This window comes from Aristolochia californica, unplaced genomic scaffold (genome assembly GCF_029961685.1).
Source record: "Aristolochia californica isolate CCGP_79_NKW_82.1479 unplaced genomic scaffold, dmAriCali1.0.hap1 SCAF_3, whole genome shotgun sequence".
Classification (NCBI taxonomy): domain Eukaryota; kingdom Viridiplantae; phylum Streptophyta; class Magnoliopsida; order Piperales; family Aristolochiaceae; genus Aristolochia; species Aristolochia californica.
Window position 1 is genome coordinate 6,439,091 of NW_027181992.1, and position 21,628 is coordinate 6,460,718.

The 21,628-nt window shown below is 40.7% G+C and overlaps 2 protein-coding genes across 6 annotated transcripts; one reads left to right on the top strand and one right to left on the bottom strand.

The window, feature by feature from the left end:
* Positions 1-44: 44 nt before the first annotated feature.
* On the bottom strand, positions 45-14,315 carry LOC137958405 (uncharacterized). Of its 5 annotated transcripts, none has more exons than XM_068805400.1 (13): positions 14,097-14,315; positions 13,737-13,784; positions 13,379-13,491; positions 13,238-13,286; positions 9,585-9,655; positions 3,165-3,229; positions 3,042-3,086; positions 2,880-2,960; positions 1,656-1,723; positions 1,258-1,303; positions 1,080-1,097; positions 809-969; positions 45-592 (listed from the first exon to the last, which is right to left on the bottom strand). In XM_068805400.1, exons 3-13 carry the CDS (start codon positions 13,479-13,481, stop codon positions 523-525), a joined length of 777 nt encoding a protein of 258 aa, XP_068661501.1. In that variant the 5' UTR covers positions 13,482-13,491; positions 13,737-13,784; positions 14,097-14,315; the 3' UTR covers positions 45-522. The 5 variants fall into 5 exon arrangements, with proteins under 5 accessions (XP_068661501.1, XP_068661500.1, XP_068661502.1 ...); XM_068805399.1 differs by having other exon boundaries at positions 13,951-14,315; XM_068805401.1 differs by lacking the exon at positions 14,097-14,315 and adding an exon at positions 13,908-13,929.
* A 3,916-nt stretch (positions 14,316-18,231) lies between these two features.
* LOC137959732 (FT-interacting protein 7-like) lies at positions 18,232-21,548 on the top strand. Its single transcript, XM_068807065.1, has one exon. It carries the CDS (start codon positions 18,391-18,393, stop codon positions 21,343-21,345), a length of 2,955 nt encoding a protein of 984 aa, XP_068663166.1. The 5' UTR covers positions 18,232-18,390; the 3' UTR covers positions 21,346-21,548.
* Positions 21,549-21,628: the final 80 nt, after the last annotated feature.

A 21,628-nucleotide genomic window follows, 5' to 3' on the forward strand; every position in this document is an offset into this window, starting at 1 on the left:
GAATGTAAGAACCAGCAAGTGCAGAAGTTTAATGCTAGTTAATTAACCATTGTAGATCCTCTTTTGACCTCAGAAATTAATTGACAAAATTTAGGTATAAGGGTCCGTAACCAATGACAAGATACAAGACTTGATATTAATTTGAACGACAAGGCTGTAAAAGTTATACTAAATTATGAAAATATCCAAGTAATTAACTCCAATAAAAAGAAAGAGACTGAAACTAAAATGCCCTATCGTACACCAGTTCCTGTTACTAACGGGAATAAGATATGTAATGCCAGATCAAGGGCCAAAACTGTTCCATCTAAAGACTAGAATTTGTTAAATCTCAAAGCAGAGTTCAGCTCTGCGGGGAACTCCGAGTTGTCATTCATGGCAGTCTTCTCGAACAGTTCTCTGAGGGAAACTTGTTGAAGCACCAGAAGTCTAACAAAAGTTTGCGTAAAGATGTGGCAATTGCGGACCATGGGCAAGAAATATTTTTTGCCGTTGGTAAACATACCTCTCAGAAAGGAAATGCTACTTGTTGATTTTCTGCAGTGTGTTGATGTATGTGTAACTAGAGAACACAACAAATAACTTCCTGAACCTGATAACCAGTAAGATCAATAAGAGAGGGCTTCAGTTCTTCATTTATTATTGTTTCCATAACTGAACTGATAGCAATGAAAATAAAGAATCTTACAGCAGACACTAGTATTCTAAAGCATGAATATGTGAAGACTTTAGGAAAGTCTGGGCATTTTCATAAACCAATTGGCCAAAAGTAGATAAACAACAAGGCTTATTTTTTTATGAAACATACCAAACCCATTGACTTGCATGTCGAGCCATAGCAAGAAAGCTTTGCTGAGGGTGACCATTTAGGATACAGCAAATTTGTCCTCGAGGGTGGCACAGACCCCAAAGTAATGAGAACCATACATCCACTGGTCCGATGTATTTGCGTGTGATACTGGAGCTAGTCTGAAAATTTGATCAGCAACATCATATGTCACAAGAGCAACAATCAAATTTTAAACAATGACAAGATACAAGACTTGATAGTTAAAAGGCCACAGTGACTTCAGTCATACTCCAACTGATGTACCCCCCTGCCCCATTCAAAAAAACAAATTTAAAATTAAATAAAACTTTCATTCTTCACATTAGACAGAAAATGGTATAGAAAGACCAGTTAACTGTTCAAAAAGAAACATTCAACATTTAAAGAGTAGCCAATTAAGAAAGATTATGGAATAAAATTTGACTCACAAGTTTCCAAGCTTCAATATTCCTTGAGTTCTCAGACACAAGCAAACTGTTTCAAATATTGCAAACAAAAAAAGTTACATCAGATGCAAACCAACTAATATGCAGTAGTATGTGTATATGAAGTATTTAGGTACAGAACAGGGTAAAGAATGAAGCATATCCCTTTACAAGAAGTAACCTAGCATAAACATGCAAAATCAACAATTTTTTTGCATCAGTCCAGGTCATGCAAGGATGCAAAAGGAAAAATCAAAATACATAAGGCTTAAGCTCAAAGTTGCAAGTAAAAGATCAGTGCGGAATGTGAATTTAACAGACACCATTACTATAGTTCTTACAGAAATATTTAATAGATATTAATCAAAATGAAGAAAACTTAAAAAGTTCAAAGAAACTACCGAGTTCCATGATAAACATCACAGTGATTTGGGTGACCTGAAACTCCATAGCTATCAAAAGTAATTACCTGCAAGCCAGATGAGCATCTGAACACTAGAATTTTTATTTTGTTTTAATGATTAACAAAATAGAGTATGTAGACAAATGACAAAGGAACTACTTTCACTTTAATGGTACATAACCAAGATTCAAAGCCACGTAACGGAGGCCAGATAAGGACGAACAGACTGTTGCCAATAAAATAGGGAAGACATCTTTCTTAAAAAACAGAAAAAGGTAGATGTCCAACATGGAGTTGCCTCAACCAAAAACCGGTAATGTTTCGCACTTGCTTTCAACGACTCCATAGGCAGAAATTAAGGGGGTCAATAATCAACAAAGAATGTATTATGGAGGCTACAAAGTATAAATTTTAGTCATTTTGGTCTTCATTACTATTCGCCACAATAACAACATCAGTTGAAAATATTCTCATAAATGACAGCACTAACCAATGTCAAAAACTCGAGATCAAAGGTGTTTCATCACAACTTATCGGAACTTCCAAAAATTGTCACCATAATTTGTGACAGAGAGAAGCACAAGGTCCCCATACTTTTAAAGTAATTACTATAGTTCAAGTGATTCCAAGACCATTGCTATCAGTAACTTTTTCCTTTTAAGATTAACAGTACCATTTGCAACATCTTTTATAGCAGGAATCCCTATATATTTTTAGTTATAGGCTTTCTTAACTCCTTTACAAGTATTAACTTTAAAAATTTGGCTAAAATTTTCTCCTTTTAGATCCCTCATATAAAACTAAACTCTCCAGCACTCTTTTTACAACTGCAACTTCATATTCCTTTTCTCTTTCAGCAACATCAGCAGGTACGTTATAATTTTCTGAGTGTCATAAGATAACTGGAATTGGAGAAAGGCATCCAACTGAAAAGGTCAGGCTTAGAGCGAAAAGCCCAACTATTTTCAGAACTTCCCCTCGACATGTGGGCCCACTAATGTAATTTGTAGCTGGAAACACATGAGTTATTTTTAGGTAGAGGCCCATTGCACCTGCTTTAATGCCCTCAGAAAAAAAACATCCAACTGAAAAGTTCAAGCTTAAAATGAAGGCCCAATCCAAGTTCTTATATGAGGTTGTGGATCATAGGGAATCCAAATTGGGAATATTTTCAACTGGAACAAAAAAGTAGCATTACTTGCAGCATATCAAACAAATATACCAAGTCAATGCCGTGAATTGCAATTTCATCTCCAACAACCCTTGCTAGTAACTGATGGCTCCATGTATTACTAAAACCATCCTAACAATAACTAAAACAAGTTAGTGTAATAATATGATCTGGAAAAAAAAGGACTGAACAATCTAGTAGGATATGGTTCACCTGTAAAACAGGGTGGTTCAAGATTTTAACTTGTCGAAATGGGACCTGTCATGAGTACCAATCCACCATAAGACCTGGTCCAGAAACCTGAAAAACAAACACGATAGTACACGGTAATATTACCCTAAGAACCTCACACGCCTTATACAGTTCCTCCTCTCGCAGGCTACCCTTCCCATCAGCATTACCTACAGAGTGAAATCCATCCAAATATGAACAAAAGAACAAAACTGAAGGGTGTAACACACTGACACATGCATTAACATTAGTATACAAAACTCCAACAGCACATCAAATCTACAAGACAAATCAAATCGTCCCAACTAAGTCAAGGACAAATCAGTTTTTTCCTCATTGTGTAAAAGAAAGGGATGTTAAAGGGGTTTAAACTAGCTGTCTATGTAATTGAATCAATCCTACTATACGGAAGACTGGAAAAAGCTGATAGATTATAAATAGTGGAGGTCAAGAACCTATTCATTTTTTTCTTTTTAACACAATTAGAAACGGATTCCATCAAGAAAAAAAATACAAGTTTTCTTAAGGAGAATAACGTACACTGGTAAACAGATTCCAACAAAGCAGGTGTTTGTATATAGATTTCCACCTAAACTGTCCACATGTAGGAAGCCATAGAGGGGGTCTTAAAGAATAGTCCCACATAGATCAACAAGTGGAAAGATCTTGGGTTTATTAGTTAGAAAAAGACCTCCTAGCTTTAGTCATTTAGGGATGGACTTTGACCCTAATTAACAAAGAGAATAAAGAAGCCATCAATAGAAGGAGATATTGTGTCTTTCTTCAATCTGCAGTCTCACCTTTGACCAGGCCAACCAAAGCTGTGACATCACCCCGAAAATAGACAATAGACCTAACACCATCGTTAATGCAAACATGCCAATGGACCTCTTGCATAGCCTGCACAGCCATACAAAGACAAAAACCGCAAACCGAAGTCTCCCAGTCAACCATCTCAAATTAATGGATCGCTCCCGAAGCTACTTTGAACACCTGGCAACAACCTCTGGCCCCTGCAGAGGGGGCCACTACACAAGTCATCCCCCTTGCCGATTTAGTTGCTATTTTTATCAAACAGCCAACCATGAACAACCTTCCAGCCCATGCCAAATCCAGCAACTCAATGAAGCTAGCAAATCTCCCCCCTCCTAAACAAGATAAACTACAATTCAAACCCTGAATCTACTACACCCAACACATCGGCCAGCCTATCCTCCCCTCCGCAACCCCATATTGCAACCTACAAATGCCTAGGGAGAGACAGATTGAGGAAATTCCAGCATGGCGAGACTAGCCTGCCAACTGAATATCCAGTGGATGTCGACATTGGAATAATACAATTTCCCCCATCTGGAGAAAGATCTTGAAAGATTGTAGCTGAACTCCAATAAAAAAGACACAACTATGATGAGAAGACTTGGGGCCAGATGATGATGGAGCTAGCAGCAATGATGGGAGTCAGATACAAAGGCAAGCTGTCTGGAGTGAAGGAAGACAAAGGAGTAGTGAAGCAAAGAAAAGGTAAGAAATGATTATCATGTCATGAAATTTAAGATGAGCCGGATCCTGCCCAAAGAGCCACAATTTGAGAGCTCTTAGCAGCCAGAAAATCCTCAATTGTACTCCTCCAGGAGACAAAAATCCAAACCATGCAAGAAGCTAGTGCAAAAGACCGATGGAACTGTCCATACTTGGAGTGGAAACCTATCAGTGCAATTGGTCACTCAGGCAGCATTCTTGTCTTGTGGGACCCTAATCACGTAGAGGTGCTTGACATTGAGAGACATACACAATAGGCTTAAAGCTTCTTGACCAAGACTATAGGAACCATTGGGGCCTACCTGGAGTGTATGGCCCACCAAATAAGTGATCGTGCAAGCTTCTGGGATGAACTTCTCGGAATTACTCAGAGATGGCCCTTGCCGAGGCTAATTGTTGGTGACTTTGATGCCAACAAATTCTACAACGACAAGTTTTCCCCCCACCCCAACCCCCCAAATTATGTCGTCCATGAGAGGAATTGTAAACTTCATTACACTTCCTCTTTAAATTGGACAAAATTCCTAGACACTAGTGATTGGGTGTGGCTTTATGAGGACGTAGATGGCAAAGTCCAAAAAAATAGGATTGAATCATTGGCTGATTCAGATAGATACCAAATTCGACAAATGGGGAGTCAAACCAATTAGAGTCGAAAATGAATGGCTAATGGTAAAGGATTGTAGCCAGCACATGAATGATTGGTGGAATGAGATTCAGGTTGAAGGGGTGGCTGGATGGAGACTTCCGCTCAAACTCAAAAAATTGAAAGCCAAGCTCAAAATCTGGTCAAAGGATCACCATGTTGCAACATCTGTCCAGAAGACTCCCTCCTATCCCAAATTGCCGCCCTTGATGAAGCCAAGGAGCATAGGTCTCTCTCTCCCGATGAATTCCCTACTAGCACTGCTCTCTCAAACCAATTCTAGACAACTACTCACAGTGAATGTGTTCTGATGTGAGATAAAGCATGAATCTATATTGATGTGTGCGATATCGATCAACTTTTGGATTAGAGAGGAAAAGGGAGAGAAAATAGAGAAGACGAAATAAGAATTGGGAATGAGAAATAGGAGAATTGAAAAGAATAATTTAGAAGAAGGGGAAGAAGAAGAAGAAGGGGGAGGGAGAGACCAAAAACAGAAATTTTATTAATTCATCTTCAAAACTGCCTTCAACATGCTGTTATAGCCTATAAATAACTAAAATTGAAATTTAAAATTCAAAATAGATAAGATTACTATTTGATCAAATCCAATAAAATCAGGAAAGATAGACTAAAAATAAACTAAATTAAAAATTATAAAAATAATTTCAACCATAATTGGTGGGTCTACTAGGGCTCGATGAGCATACTAATGTCCCCACAATGTTCAATGGAAATAATGAGCATGATTCAAGTGGTTAGTAGACGGAGATGCCAACACGAAGTTCGTTCACACCATTGCCTCAGCCAAATGAAGGACAAACCGGTTTACCTCATTTTGCATCAATGATGAGATAACCTTGGGTAGGTCCTCCATAACTAATGCTTTGTTAAGCTTCTTTGCAAATTTACATACGGAGTGTGATAAGAGACCGCAATTATCGAATCTTAAGTAAAGGAGAACCGCCCCCCCCCCCCCCCAGTGCGGCAGTGCTCCTTCAACTTCCATTCTCTAAAAAAATGGTTGAAAAAGCAATCAAAGAAATACCTAAAGATTGAGCTCTAGGGTCATATAGATTCAATAGAGAATTTTATAGAAGCTGCTAGCAAACGCTGAAGTCCAAAATCTTGTGCACGATGAGAGGCTTTTATCACAAGGGACTAAGGTGTAAGTCATAGGAGTATCCTTCATTCCCCTTGTTCCTAAGAAGAAGGAAATAGAACAAGACCAAAGACCCTGAGTAGTCCTTAAATTGGACTTTGAAAAAGTGACAGAGTATCTAGTAGAAAGCATCCTTCATTCGATGTGATTCGGAGACAAGTGGTAATTCAGGATTCAAAGTTGTATATCAGCCTCCTATTCCCTCCTTCTCAACAATACCGTATGTGGCTATTTGAAATGGACAAGAGGAATCAAGCATAGATCCAATTTCACCCCTTCTATTTACTTAGTTGCAAATTACCTATCCACCATGGTTTATGTAGGACATAAAGTAGGATGGCTAAAGCCAATTTTTGAAGAAGGCAAGTTTGATATCCCTCTCCTCCAATTTGTTGACGACACAATATGTTTTTGTGAAGGATCCATAGACCAAATCAACAAAAATGAAACCTCTAATCAATCTATTTGAAATTGCATCAAGCCAGAAAATCAAATGGGGAAAAACACTATTGGGATACTACCTAGAGGATGGGGGACTCAACAACTTTGCTGAGTACTTGGTGTGCCCTCCTGCTACCTTGCCTATGACTTGGGAATCTCTATATCAGCAGGCCAGACAAGAATTTATGGAGACCAGTCATTGAGAAAATTGAATGCAGGCTTTCAACCTGGAAGGGGAGTCTACTTTCAAAAGCTGGCAATCTAGTCCTCCGTAATTCCAGCATTACAGGACTTCCGAACTATTATGCGTTCTTCCTTCACTGTCCAACTTACATTAATTGTAGAATTGAAAGCATGAAAAGAACATCCCTCTGCAAAGGTGCTGAAGAATGATTCAAATATCTTTTGGTCAATTGGATAGCGGTTTGCAAGCCCAAACAATTGGGGGGAGTGGGTATTTGCAATTCTCAAGGAGATGAACTGAGCCCTATTGCTCAAATGGTTTTGGAGATTTAATTCTTCACTAACAACCATGTGGAAGCGAATGGTAGCCAAGAAGCTAAATTGGAACTTTTAATGGGGGTACAAGGAGGCTCTAGGAGATTCCCCCCCCATGGCACTCTCTCTACCCTCTCCTCCCCAATATTTACTCTAGGTACAAGATTTTATGTGGGGAATGGTAAAAAAATGGAATTCTGGAATGATTGGAGGATAGGAATAGCCTTTAAAAGAAACCTACCTAGAGCTGCAACACTCTTGTTGTCAACCAGGCCACCTTAGTTTCAGAATTATGGAGGATAAATGGCAATTGGGATCTCAGATTTAGGCAAGGGCTGAAGTATGAAGAAGCATTAATGGCCAATGACCTAATGGCAGCTTTGAATGGAGTTAAAATAAGCGCTCACGTGGAAGATAAATTAATTTGGACTCAAGATGACAACGGAAAATTCACCATCCTTAGCGTATAATCACCAAAAGGATGGAACAACTCAATCCCCCACAACGCAGCTATCACCTGAAAGTTGTCAGGCCTTCCCAAAGCTCGTTTCTTCATGGGGAGTGTGCCCTCCGCAACAAAATCCTTACAACAAGCAGCCTTCAGAGGTGAGGAAATGTGATCCCCGATCCTCAATGTCTCTTTTGTGGTAAGGTGGAGAGTGTTAATCACCTTCTTCTTCATTGTCCTTATGAGTGAAGGTACGTTTGAAAATTTCCTCAACAAGATAGGGTTTCATATGTGTATCACAAGTAGCTTAGACACAATCAACCAAATGGGTGAAGGTACGCAAATGCTAGGTATAGCTAAAGCCCTTCTCTCAGCCTGTTTAGTTCACATTCCTTGGGGGCTATGGTTGGAAAGGAATAACAAAAGATTTGCAAGAAAATTTTCCATGGTGGAGGAGGTTACTGTACGCATTTTTGAGATAATTTTTGTGTAGGTTTACATTAGAAAAGAGATCGCAAACTTAAGAGACATTCCCATCCAAGAATATAGGCATGTTGTTGTTCAGATGTCTACCCCTTCCAGGCCGCCTACCATTGAGGAATGGGTTCCCCCCCCACCCACCCCCACCAAATGGATTCCTAATATTAAACTTCGATGGAGTGCCCTTGGTAATCCAGGAAAGTTGGAAATTGGAGGTACAATCAAGAACAACAAAGGCAAATTTTTAGTCTCCTTCTCAAGACCTTTGGTATTTCAAAGTCTACCTCAAGAAATTTTCATGCTCTTCTCTGAGCCTATTCCAATACCACCTCAACAACAAGTTTCTAATTGAAGGAGATTCCAAAGTAGTGATTGGTGGGTGCTCTACAAGATCTGACCCTCCCTGGCGCTATAGGAAGACCTATCATGAGATTGTCGACATTTTTTCCTTTTTTTATTGTACTTGGAGGCATAACACTAGATCAGCCAATTCCTTAGCAAAGCAAGGGATCTCCCTTCAATCTCTTGTTGTATCGAAAGGCCTCTTTGCTTGATCTTGTATTTTCTTCTTGGCCTTGCCACAAATAAAATCCACTTTTAAGAAAAAGAGGGCAACTTCACACAACAAGGTGTAGATAGGAAGTCTCTAAGCCAAGGTGTTAGAGAGCAGACAATGAATAACTTGCATAAGTTCATGATCTCATCATAAAAACTGGAATTTATTGGTGGGCATCTTCCACAACAAATAGGGGCTTGTAGAAATTACCAATGTAAAACCAAAGGCCAATGAGAAGATATAGAGTAAACAAGAAGGATACAGTAATAAAATCCTAGATGACATCAAATATAACACACGAACCCCCAAATGCTGTCCCCCCCCCCCCCCCCCCCCCCCCAAACACAAACACACACAACCCGACTTAGGCTCCATAGCTGCCACAAAAATTGACACTTAAGTCAACTCCAACAAACAAGGAGTCCATTCAAAATGCTTGATCCATGAGCCCACGCCAAGGAGGTGGCTGATTTTTTGTAATTATCACCAATTCTAAGTTCTTCCTTCAAAAGTTCTCAAATTCCTTGCTCTTCAAGCACACCACCAACAAACAACAGCAAGAGAGAGAAGCTAGAGGCTCCTGCCCAATTTTGCCAATGCGCAAGTAACTTTATGACCAATTAGATAGAAAAACTTAAAATAAATTATCTAAATATGTAGTAAAAAAAAGTAGTCAAGAAAAAAAAGGATAAATAATCTCCAAAATGTAGAAAAGAAAGGAAAAAAAGTTTCGATGACAAATCCTGATGTCATACCTGTTGACATGCACAATACATGAACATTATGGCCCATTGAAGTCAAGTAAAGAATAGTTGGCGAGAAGAACCTGAATTTGATACAAACATAGAAAATAATTCTCTTAGTAGACACAGATCTAGAAGGACAAGAGAAGAACAAGAAAATATAAAAATGAAATAGAACACACACACACACACCTGCACCCACCACAACAAACAAAATAAACAAATAGAACAAACATGCATGTATGCTTTGAACCTTCCTATTGTGAGGCCGCATTCTCACACCAACAGGTAGCTTAATAGTATTGCATTGAGCCAGATGTGAGGCATCCAATAGTAAATTTAATTGACCAACCAGAGACCTATTGTTTTTTTTCTTTTTTAAACTAAACTGCTTAATAAACAAGTACATACTAAGTCCCTAGCAGTTTATTCAAATAATTTATTTATTAATGGTTAAAAAAATTAAGACTGACATTAGTTCCCTAAAAGCTAATTTAACTAGTTGACAGATGGAATACCAACACAAAACTGAACTGAATAATAAAGATCTAATAGCATATTTAACTTATTTTTTAACAGCGAGAGAGAGTTTTGAACCAAGATCCCAGTCAAGAAGGAATGGACCCCCCCCCCCCCCCCAAGAGCATGGTTTCCTAAAGTAAAATTTTGATGTTTCTTTTCTCGGCAATCCCGGAATTGCTGGCTTTGGGGGAGTTATATCGGATCCCTCTGGCAATCAGTGCTTCTCGTATGCTGGCCAGTTAGGCATTGCTGACTCAACGACGGCTGAACTCCAAGGTCTTTTCAATGGGCTCCACATTTACAATTGTAGTGGCCCTCTTTACATAGAGGGGGACTCAAAGTTGGTAATTGGTTGGTGCAAATATGCATCCTCCCCCCCGTGGCACCATTGGGACTCTTTTTGGGAGATTCTTGAAATTGCCTCTCAATTTTCTTGTATTTGGTCTCACAGTCTAAGATCTGCTAACTCGGCAACAGATGTGTTCGCCAAGTTGGGAACAACCCTTCAATCTCTTGTTGTTAGGGATTTGCTCCTTGGTTATTTGTAATTCTCTCTGTTAATATATACATCTTTTCACAAAATTAAAAAAAAAAAAACAGAGAGAGAGTTTTTACTTGCTGGGGGTGGAGAAGGGGGAGGGGTGAGCACAATGGCGAACTGAAAGCACAACAAAAAGGGCCGCCCGCAGCAAACCAAGATTACATATTAACACAGAACTAACATAAACAACAACAAAAACAAAGGAAGCATTACAAATCTGGATAAAAAGCAACTAAACCCGAGATTGCAAGCAAGCTTATCCACATTAACGTTTGCAGACCAGGGAACATGCTGCCAAGTAACGAGTTGGGAAGAAGCAAGGTCATAGATTTCCTCTAGGATGGGAAGGAGACACCATGGAGGATTTAGGGTTTACACACTTGGAGTCCCCTTCAATCATCAGGGGGGGTTTGAAACTGAGCTTTACCAATTTGAACTATGGAGAAGTGCATGAGCTTCAGCAGTGATAGCATCTTGGCATCCCAGAGGGCCAGCATAAGAGAGAACCTTAGCACCCATGTGGTCTCTACAAACACCTCCAAGCCCAGCCAGGCCAGGATTACCAAATGAGCTACCTCAAAATTCATTTTGATGACATGGAGGCTAGGTTGGACTCATTCTTCATTCACTTGAGTCTTACTAACAGTCATGGCAGCAATCTTAGCCCAGTTTTCTTAATATAAGATCCATGGAACTCAGTAAATTCTTTCCTCATTTACCACCCAAGAGAGAACACGGTGCTGGATTTTCTCTTTGACAATCTCAGGTCCTTCAATTTGATGGTTGAAAATTCTGTTATTTCTTTCAGCCCTTATGCACCAAAAAGTGATTGCTAGGCAAGTCCCCCAAAGAATATTTCCACGAGTAGGCAAGGATACTGAAGCATTTTGCTAAATAATATTGGTAAAGGAAAAGGGCATGCAGAGTTGGATGCTAAAGAGTTGGAAGATGCTTGAACAGATCTGGTTGGCATAAAGGACAAAGTAGATGAGGTTCACAAATCCATTTTGCTCATAGAGGGGACATAGGGAGTTAATAATCACCATACCTCTTCTAGCAAGATTACTTCTGATTAGGATCCTGTTTTTGACTGCATACCAAATGAAGAAGATGGCCTTAAGGGGTCTTAAAAGCTTCCAAGTGGTTGCTGCTGCCTCATTATTAGATTGTTGATTACTTCTACAATGGAAAAAGGAGGACAAAAAAGAAAGTTCCACCCGAAGCCCATTACTAATCATTTTATCATCACCTGCATCTAAATTATTGAGAATCAGGCTTGGACACAAGTGAGGAGGTCTCAATTGCTTCACTATCTCTGATGTTCCATCTAAGAAAGAAATTCCAACCTCTAGAGATTCTGGAACCTATTACTAATCATTTTATCATCACCTTTACATCTAAAGTATTGAGAGTCAAGCTTGGACACAAGTGAGCAGGTCTCAATTGCTTCATTATCTCTGAGGTTCCATCTTAGAAAGAAATTCCAACCACTAGAGATTTTGGAATTAGCAACAGCGAGTCCCTTTGAGAGGTAAGTCCAAAGAGGGACGGGTAGCAAGTGGCATGTCTTCAAGCCATTTGTTGTTCCAGAACTGCACGTTTTGGCCAGATCTAAATCTAAATCGAATACCACTGGCCACCAAAGGGGTTATCTTGAGAATGGATTTCGAAGGAGGGGGCCTACTAGGTGGTAGTGAAGTAGGGATCCATAACTGATCATCATATCTGTATTTGACTGCAATAATTTTTCTCCAAGCTGCTTCTTTCTCCATGCCAAATCTCCGAGACCATTTTCCAACCAAGGCTTCATTCATATCCTTGATTCTTTTAATGCCTAAACCACCTTCCTTTTTAGGCACACAAATCTCCCACTTAACTAGATGATATTTGAAAGCATTGGAAGAACCTCTCCAAAGAAAATGGTGTTCAATTGCTTCAATTTTGTTATTAATGCTAATTGGGTATTTGAGGAGAGATAAATAACATTTCGAAGGCCGGAGAGAAGGGGTGGCATTGAACTGAGCAGGTTCGCGAGCGGCTCGGTTCGGCTTGAGTTATCTGGATCTCGAACTAAAGAACTAAAGAACTATGTATCAAGTAATAAATTCAGTTGAACATTGACCCTTTACTAATTAAATTAGTTTACTCGCAGAGACTCAATTGGCAATTTTCCAATTGGAGAACTTGTTAAGTCAACTAGTAGGTGACCAGTAATAACTTGAAAACAATTTTCATTAGTAAGCTATACAGAAGACAAATATAATATTGAACTTCCAAGGGCATCCTCACCATGAGAGGACACCTCACCTAAGATTTCTCTGTGTTATTCCATCTTAAAACACAAAGCACCTGTCTGAAGTGATTACCACTGTACACACGATCATAATCATAAGCATGCAAACAACTAAATGCAGCAGGTTTCATTTTTCAATGCAATAAATATAGATTAGAGTAACTTTCTGGTCACTGTTTCAACATTACTACCCAATAGTCATGCTCACAAACAATTCAATTAAGGCTCAAAGTAAGGAGCAAATTTTAAGTTAATACTGTTCATACAGATAGGAAAATAAGTAACAGTTATTCCGGAGAAATGCCTTACATAGACTCATCATCTGGGTGAGCAACAACCAGCAATATATTTCTTCTCCCTACATTTTCACATTGTTTCAAAAACAATTATAATATGCAATTTAAAGCTTTATCATTCAAGAAACACACAGCATTTGTAATCAATACCTACCAGCAGAGAAGGGCGTGGATTGGTTACATGAAACACCGAGAACAACACATAATGAAAATGTCCAAAATAAGACAATCAAAATGGAAAATAGGAGCCAATCCATTGTTAGATACCTGCCAAAAAAGATAATTCTAATTTGCATAGCCTTTTTATTAATAAATTGCAAAAAAAAAAGAGTTTAGATGACAATGATTAAGCCAAAAAAAAGCTCATGTACGTCCATCATGACAAAAATGAACAAATAATGTGATGCTAAGCTCAAAGCAATGCAGGGGTCAGCTAAAGTGGTACTCGCCACATTTCCAACCCTTGATTGACTTAATATTGCTAAAAAACTTTATTAATTATCGATTCGTACCAGATTTAGCTGATAACTCTTTCAATCAAATCTCAAGATAAATCCACTCTGCAAAAAAAAAAAAACAAGTTTGGCTTATCCAAAAAGGAAAAAAAAAAAAAAAAAGTGTTGAAGACGCATAAAGGTATAAGAAAAACAAAGAACCAGAGAGAACAAAAAATGACAAAATACAGAATTAGGTTGTTGAATGGAGGCACGGAATCGCCCCGACTACCTGATCCACACTAGAAAATAAGAATACCGCGGGTCGTGTAAAGAATTGGAAGCGAATAGCGAGTCTCCACTCCGATTCTCGATCCGACCCGTCGAGTCGGGTATAGAACTCTATCCCCGTAAAAAAAAACCCAAGTAATCCTCTACCTCCATCACTACAGTTGTCTTCATTCTCCTCTTCTGCAGTATTCCCATTTCTACGCTGGATTTTGCTATTCTTGCTTCGATGATCTGCCCGTTACCCTGTTTCTGTCGTTCCTTTGGGAGATTCATTCCGTCTTTGACTTTGAAGCATTTTTCGTTGTCGTTGTAGCCGGCATCGTCAAACCCGACCAGTATTGTCGGACCTCACCAGCGTCGAAGACAAGCTACTCTCATTGCCATAGTAAAATCATTTGAACTTCACCTAACATCTTACTTCTAATTTCCTTTTCACATTCACCAATGTTGATGCAACACTTATGAATTAGTCATATTTCATAACACAAGACAATCATATATATAAGAAGTAGAAGAAGAAGTAGATGATGATAACCCAAATTTTTTTATTGAGCACTTGGCTACATGATGGCTTTGACAACCACTCTTTAGCACAAAGTTCTAACAAATGTGTTACTTTCTCTATTGTTAATTGATGAGAGATGAACACTTTATATTGAAACTTTTTAATTAACCCTTATTCTTTACATCTAAAAGTGGAAAAACCTTTACTCTTTTCCCTAAACCCTAAATTTTTAATTAACCCTTTTTTCTTTACATCTTTGTTATATTTTGATATCAAATCTAAGTTCATCATCCTTTTTAGGTATTCATATTTACGAGTCCAAGTCTACTATACCACACATCCAAAGAATGAGACAAGTATGACATAAGATGAAATTTTATGTTCAATAATATAGTTCTTCTCTACAAAAGACCCCGCCCTTGGTAATTACAACATTGTTTGACTAAAACACTAATTTAAAGTGTAGTTGACTCACAAAGAAAATGTTAACAAGATTCTTTTACAGATTTGACACATGATGCACATTGTAGAAAGTAAGAGTGTTTTCGGATATAAACTTTAGTATTACTTCTCCTTCTCTAATAACTTGTACAACACTAGAGTTGCCCCACTATCATAATTTTCCCTTTAACTTCCTGGGTAGAAGAAAAAAAGAAAATAAAAAGAAATAGACAATCACTCCTATCTCAACTCACCAATTAGTTGGATTAAATGCAAGGCTCTAAGTTAGTCGTAACTAACTAGTCATCGGTCCAACGAACCTAGCCCCACTTATAATGTTCGCTTGAGGAATCACATTGTATATCACCTTAACCATTAACCCTTTATATATGTTGAAAGCTTGGCAAAGTGACCTGATTTACTAGTAGAAATAATATCTCTGTTGTTCTCCTCCTTTTCAATCTTTTGGTTAGGTTTACTATGGTGTTTCTTGGCTTTTTTCTTTGTGAAAGTAGTTTTCTTGGATTGTAACAAATTGGCCTGACCACTAGCTTTAAAATTATCACCCATACTCTTCTGTGTGTTGTTAATATGTTTCTCTTCAATCTTTATTAAAACTAACACTTCGTTTAACGAGGGAAGTCTATTCTTTACTTTATATTAAATTTAAAATCTAACTTGGATGATGAGAGCTTTTCAATGAGAACAGATGTTGGAATTCTATTATTTAGTGGGATATCGTTAGCGATCAGTTTAACAACCATCTTCTGAATCTCATGTGCTTGAACGATCATTGTTTTTTCATCTACCATCATATAGGTGAAATTCTCCTATGAAAAACTTTTGTCCTAACTAGTATTCTTGCACATACTTTATTGCTAAGGTTTTCCATAACCCTCTAGTAGTTTTGGCATCTGAGTAAATATCATATAAAATATTGTTGAGAGCACTAAAAATCAATTTATCATACAAATAATCATCATTTTCATATTTATGTTTAGTGTTTGAAATTCCCAGTTCATGATCTTCTAGGTTACTAATAGGAGGTTCATTCAAAATCACATAAAACAAGTCTAATATCGTCAACCAGTATTCCTTTTTTTTTTTGTCATCTAATAAAGTTGTTTCTATTGAATGATTTAGTTTCAGTGTTTTGTTTAGTGATTCTAATATTCCATTAAACAAATTCTCTTTCAAAAATTGTTGGAAATATATCACTCATAGAACACAATTAAACCTAATGTAATGAAGTTGATGTTGAAACATACCTCTTTGTCAAACCATTTGTCCTCAATCCATACAAAATAATATATTAAATAATACCTTAGCCCTCCCAAAATATAATGGACCTTTTGACCTCTTAGACATACACAAAACTAACAAGGCTATTAGAACTGTTGGATTTTCTAATCCCTTGAACTTTACCCACCGGAGTAAAACTACCTCATTCATCAATAGATTGATCTGACTGTTTAGATCAGTGATTGAACAATTTGACGATTCATATCAATTTTGTAACCACACAATCTGACGATTCATATTTATAACTGTTTCAATTGACCGTTCAGATATATGTAGGAATGGGTATGTCTTTAATATGCAAGTTACGCCTTCGTTAATAGGTCGATCTTTTGGTGCAATGGTTAGTAACATGGTATCAGAGCAGGTAGGTCTCGAGTTCGAGTCCCGCTCCCCTCGATTGTTCTGTCCCCGCATAGGTGGGACTTTGTCTTTGGCCGTCCCCGTATAGGTGGGTTTGTGCATTTGCATTTGTACACAGGTGTTCCCCATGCAGGGGAGTATTGGAATGGGCATGTCTTTAATATGCAAGTTGCGCATTCACTAACAGGTCGATCTTTTGGTGTAACAATATATAACTGTATAATCTAACAGTTTAGATCTATAACCATTTTCATCTAATGACTATGAGCCAAATTCATCAATTGTTGTGCAAAATAATACACTTGCCAGGTCCCATACATATGACAAATGTGACATGCAAGGCCCACCTGCACGCATGTGTGATAAGCTGCACAGGTACATGACTATACACATATCCATTCTCCTTGCTCCATCAAATTATATTGACAAAGGGGATCATATCGTTGCCTTAACATGATCCACCAATCTCAAATAATCTTCAGTTTCAATATTGATTCTCTGAGAAGAGTTTGCAAAAATTCTTGAGTGTCTAAGACGAGTTCATATGGAGTACTTTCAGAGTCAAGCATGTCTCCCATGTACAGTAACAGTGGTGGATGAACTTGGAAGACACAGGCAATTCATAGCCCACCTCTATGATTGCCTCTTCATTCCTCAAGGCATATTAAGTCATATGCCTTTGAGAGACAATTTACTTGGCTTTTCATTTTCTTTCGGTAGTTTGCAGTAAGACCTGGTTGAATCGATCAGGACACCTTCGTTGCTCTCAAAAGCGTCAACACCAATCCGTCCATCTAGGTGCTCTCTGACACAGCACCTTGTCCCCACAAATATTCTCCATTAATGTTTGGACCCCTTTCTAATCGCTACAGTTCTGCCCCTCATCACCACAGCTTCCTGCTTCTGGATGAGGTCGGAATATACCGCTGTAGCATAAGTCGACTTCAAACGGATATTTTAATGTTTCTTTTTTCTTTTGTAGATGATTGTGACAAATGATAAGAGCACAAGAAGGATGCTCTGAGCCCAGAAATGATTGTTCATCTAAATTTTTTACTCACCCCCGATCACTTTGATGCTTGGATCCACCGATTGTAATGGTGGCTCTGCAATGAAGAACCCAGAAATAGCACTGTAATGTAAGCAGAGGCACTCGGGTAGATATGAATCGAAGGGAAGAGAGTAGCTCTTGGGTTTGCATAGAATCGAGGGTAGCTTTTTGCTTTTCAAGATAGGTGGTCCTTTCTCCTTGTCTTTTTCTTTGTGCATGATTTAGATATAGAAACACAGACACAAATGCAACAAACCTACTGATTACTTTAACGTTTTTCCTTTTGATTTCTGTGCTGGACAACTAAACCTACCATTCGATTTTGCACTTCACGATGATTCCAGTCTTGACTAAAAAAGCTACTCTTGGATTGCAGAATTGTAGATTGTGCAGTGTTTGAATTGAATCTTTTTTACGTTCTGGGTAATCCACCTGGAATCAAGGCCATTGAAGATCATTAATCCAGTAATTTTGATGAATCGAAATAGTCAGATGTAATGTAGCCAAAAGTGAGCGAGGAAAAGCAAGAAGAGAAAATTCTCTATTGGGCATGTTTCCACCACATGATACGACGCATTAGGCCCCATTACGGCATTGCTCCACCATCACCTAGCTAACGACGTTTTCTTTCCCTCAGTTTCTGTCTTCTTAATCCAAATATCCATCATTGATTGGTCTCCTCTATCTTCCAATGGTTGTAGCAGAGTATCGCCCGCGGGAGTGGGGTGTTGCTGTTCTCTAGCTAGTTGTTGAAAGGAGCTTGGTGATCATCCTGTGGAGCCATGAAGCTCTTTGTGCGAGTGTCAGATGCAAGCTATCTCATGCCCAAGGATGGTCATGGATCTTCTAACCCTTTCGTAGAGGTCGAATTCGATCAACAGCTGCACAGAACCCAGACCAAATACAAGGACCTGAATCCCGTGTGGAACGAGACACTTGTTTTCAATGTCTCCGATCCGAATAAACTCCCCAACCAAGTCATCGACGTCGTCGTGTACAATGACCGGAATTCCGGTCATCAGAGGAACTTTCTCGGCCGAGTCAGGATCTCCGGGGTTTCTGTCCCGTTCGCTGAATCCGAGGCCGTGCTTCAGCGATACCCTCTGGACAAGAGAGGCCTGTTCTCGAATATTCGAGGGGATATTGCCCTCCAAATCTACGCAGTACGTGATCTCGGCGAACCGTCTCCTCCATCCAATGGCTCAGACACGGCGGCGAAAACGAACGATGCGGGGAATGAACCGGGAAAGAAAAAGATGAAAAAAAAGAATCAGGACAAGGAGACACAGTCGTGGTACTCGATCGGCAACGGTGCCCCTCATCAATCCGACCCAGTGAAACCCATAGAGGAGGAGATGAAGCGAAGCGACTTTTTCAGGAAAGAGCACGGCCCCATGCTGTCGGTGCAACATATGCACGCCATGCCATTCCCCCCTGAAGCAGCGAAGATGGGCATGCCCGTTGAGGCGGCTTTTCTTCGAGCACGAGAAGGTAAGAGGCGGATGGGCCTCGTCGACCAAATGGAGTACTTGTATGTGAAGGTAGAGAAAGCTCGAGATCTCCCGACAATGGACGTCACTGGCAGCCTGGATCCCTACGTCGAAGTGAAGGTCGGGAATTACAAAGGGGTAACCAAGTACGTGGAGAAGAGCCAGAAGCCGGTGTGGAACCAGGTGTTTGCCTTCCCCAAGGAGCGGCTCCAAGCGAACCGGCTGGAGGTGGTGCTCAAAGACAAGGACTTAGTGAAGGACGACTTTGTAGGTCGGATAATTATTGACCTAGCTGAGATACCTCGCCGGGTTCCGCCGGATGGGCCGCTGGCTCCCACCTGGTACAAGCTGGAGAACAAGGACGGGGAGAAGGTGGATAAATTAGGGGAGGTGATGCTCGCAGTGTGGATGGGCACCCAAGCAGACCAGTGTTTCCCGGACACTTTGCACGCCGATGCTCATTCCCTCTCGCCGGAAGCGGTTGCCCACACGCGCTCTGGCGTTTATCACTCCCCCAAGCTCTTCTACCTCCGCCTGCACATCATCGAAGCGCAGGACCTCGTCCCCTCTGATAAAACTCGGCCGCCGGATATCCTCGTGAAGGTGGAGTTAACCCCGAACCAGGTCAGATTCACCCGACCCTCCCCGGTCCGCACTCATAATCCCGTCTGGAACGAGGAGCTCATGTTCGTCGCATCAGAGCCTTTGTCCGAGCAACAATTGATCCTCACCGTCGAAGATCGTGTGGGTCCCAACAAACGCGACCCACTTGGTTGGGTCATCCTCCGGCTTTCAGATGTGGCCACCTTCCGGTCCGACCACTACAAACCCGTCGACCCCCACTGGTTCAACCTCGGCAGACCTCACTCTTCCGACGAGAGTAAGAAAGAGGTCAAATTCGCGAGTAAGATTCATCTCCGCGTGTGCCTGGAAGGTGGATACCACGTACTTGACGAGTCCACCCATTACAGCAGCGATCTCCAGCCGTCAGACAAGCATCTGTGGACCCACAGCATCGGTTTACTGGAAGTAGGTATTATAGGCGCGAGTCACCTTCTTCCCATGAAGACCAAAGAAGGGGGAACTACCGACGCGTACTGCGTAGCCAAATATGGCTCCAAGTGGGTCCGAACCCGGACTCACCTCGACACACTCGCGCCGCGCTGGAACGAACAGTACACGTGGGAGGTGTCTGATCCCTGTACAGTCATCACCCTGTCGGTGTTCCACAACAGCCAGATCCTCGACAAGAAAGCCACGGCCGATCAACCGATCGGAAAGGTGCGAGTACGACTGTCCACACTGGAGACTGACCGCGTGTACGCGCAGTCTTACCCGCTCTTGCTTCTCCAGCCATCCGGGTTAAAGAGTACCGGAGAGCTCCACGTGGCACTAAGGTTCACATGCACCGCCTGGCTCAACATGATGACCCTCTATGCTAGACCCTTGCTCCCGAAAATGCACTACCTCCATCCGATCCCCGTTGTACACGTGGATATCTTGAGAAGGCACGCGGTCCAGATCGTGGCAGCGAGGATGGCACGTGCGGAGCCGCCTCTGCGCCCGGAGGCGGTGGCGTACGTACTCGACGTCGACCACCACATGTGGTCTCTACGTCGGAGCAAGGCGAATTTCGAGAGGATAACCTCCCTTTTCTCTTGCTTACTGAGGATTTCTAACTTTTTCGAAGACGTACGAGACTGGAAGAATCCCATCACCACGTGTCTGGTAATCGTGGCTTTTTTTATACTGGTGTGCTACCCGGAGTTGATTCTGCCGACGGTGTTTCTGTACCTGTTCATGGTGGGAATCTGGAACTACAGATTCCGGCCCCGGGGGCCGCCGAGGATGGACCCAAAGCTGTCCCACGCGGTGATGGCTCACCCGGACGAGTTGGACGAGGAGTTCGACACGTTCCCGACGACTCGGCCGATGGAACTGGTGCGGATGAGATACGACCGCCTGCGGAGCGTCGCAGGGAGAGTGCAGACGGTGGGGGGGGACCTGGCGACGCAGGGGGAGCGAGTACAGGCGATACTGAGTTGGAGAGACCCGCGGGCTACGGGGATTTTTGTCATCTTCTCGATGCTGACTGCTTTAACGCTTTACGTGGTACCGTTTCAGGTGGTGGTGCTGCTGGGAGGGCTTTACATGCTGAGGCACCCGAGGTTTAGAGCGAGGAAAATGCCCTCCGTTCCTGTTAATTTCTTCAAGAGACTCCCGTCCAAATCTGATCTGCTTTTATGAGAAAAGAGAAATCATAATAAATGTTTCAAAAAACGCTGTTTCTTAAAGAACGATAAAGACACTAGCGAGGGAGATAAATGTTGGGAAATGGGCATTCAATAACCAGTGGCGTCTCTTTCCTTGTCTCCGGATCCATTTTCTTTTGTGTGTGCCGTAACTGTCAATCGACGAAAAGGAGCCTTTGTGAGTGGTTTTTTTCTGGATTGGAAAAGAGTGTTTTGGTGGGAGTTGAGGGGCTTGTCAAAGCAGTTTGATGATTACATTAAAGATAACACATTATTGC

Bases quoted from the DNA above. Each gene is read 5' to 3' on its own strand.
- LOC137959732 (XM_068807065.1), top strand. From the start codon at position 18,391: ATGAAGCTCTTTGTGCGAGTGTCAGATGCAAGCTATCTCATGCCCAAG.
- LOC137958405 (XM_068805400.1), bottom strand. From the start codon at position 13,481: ATGGATTGGCTCCTATTTTCCATTTTGATTGTCTTATTTTGGACATTT. The intron at 9,656-13,237 runs GTAAGGCATTTC...TATCAAATTCAG, and splicing joins CACCCAGATGATGAGTCTAT to GTTCTTCTCGCCAACTATTC. The intron at 2,961-3,041 runs GTGAACCATATC...AGTTATTGTTAG, and splicing joins TGAACCACCCTGTTTTACAG to GATGGTTTTAGTAATACATG.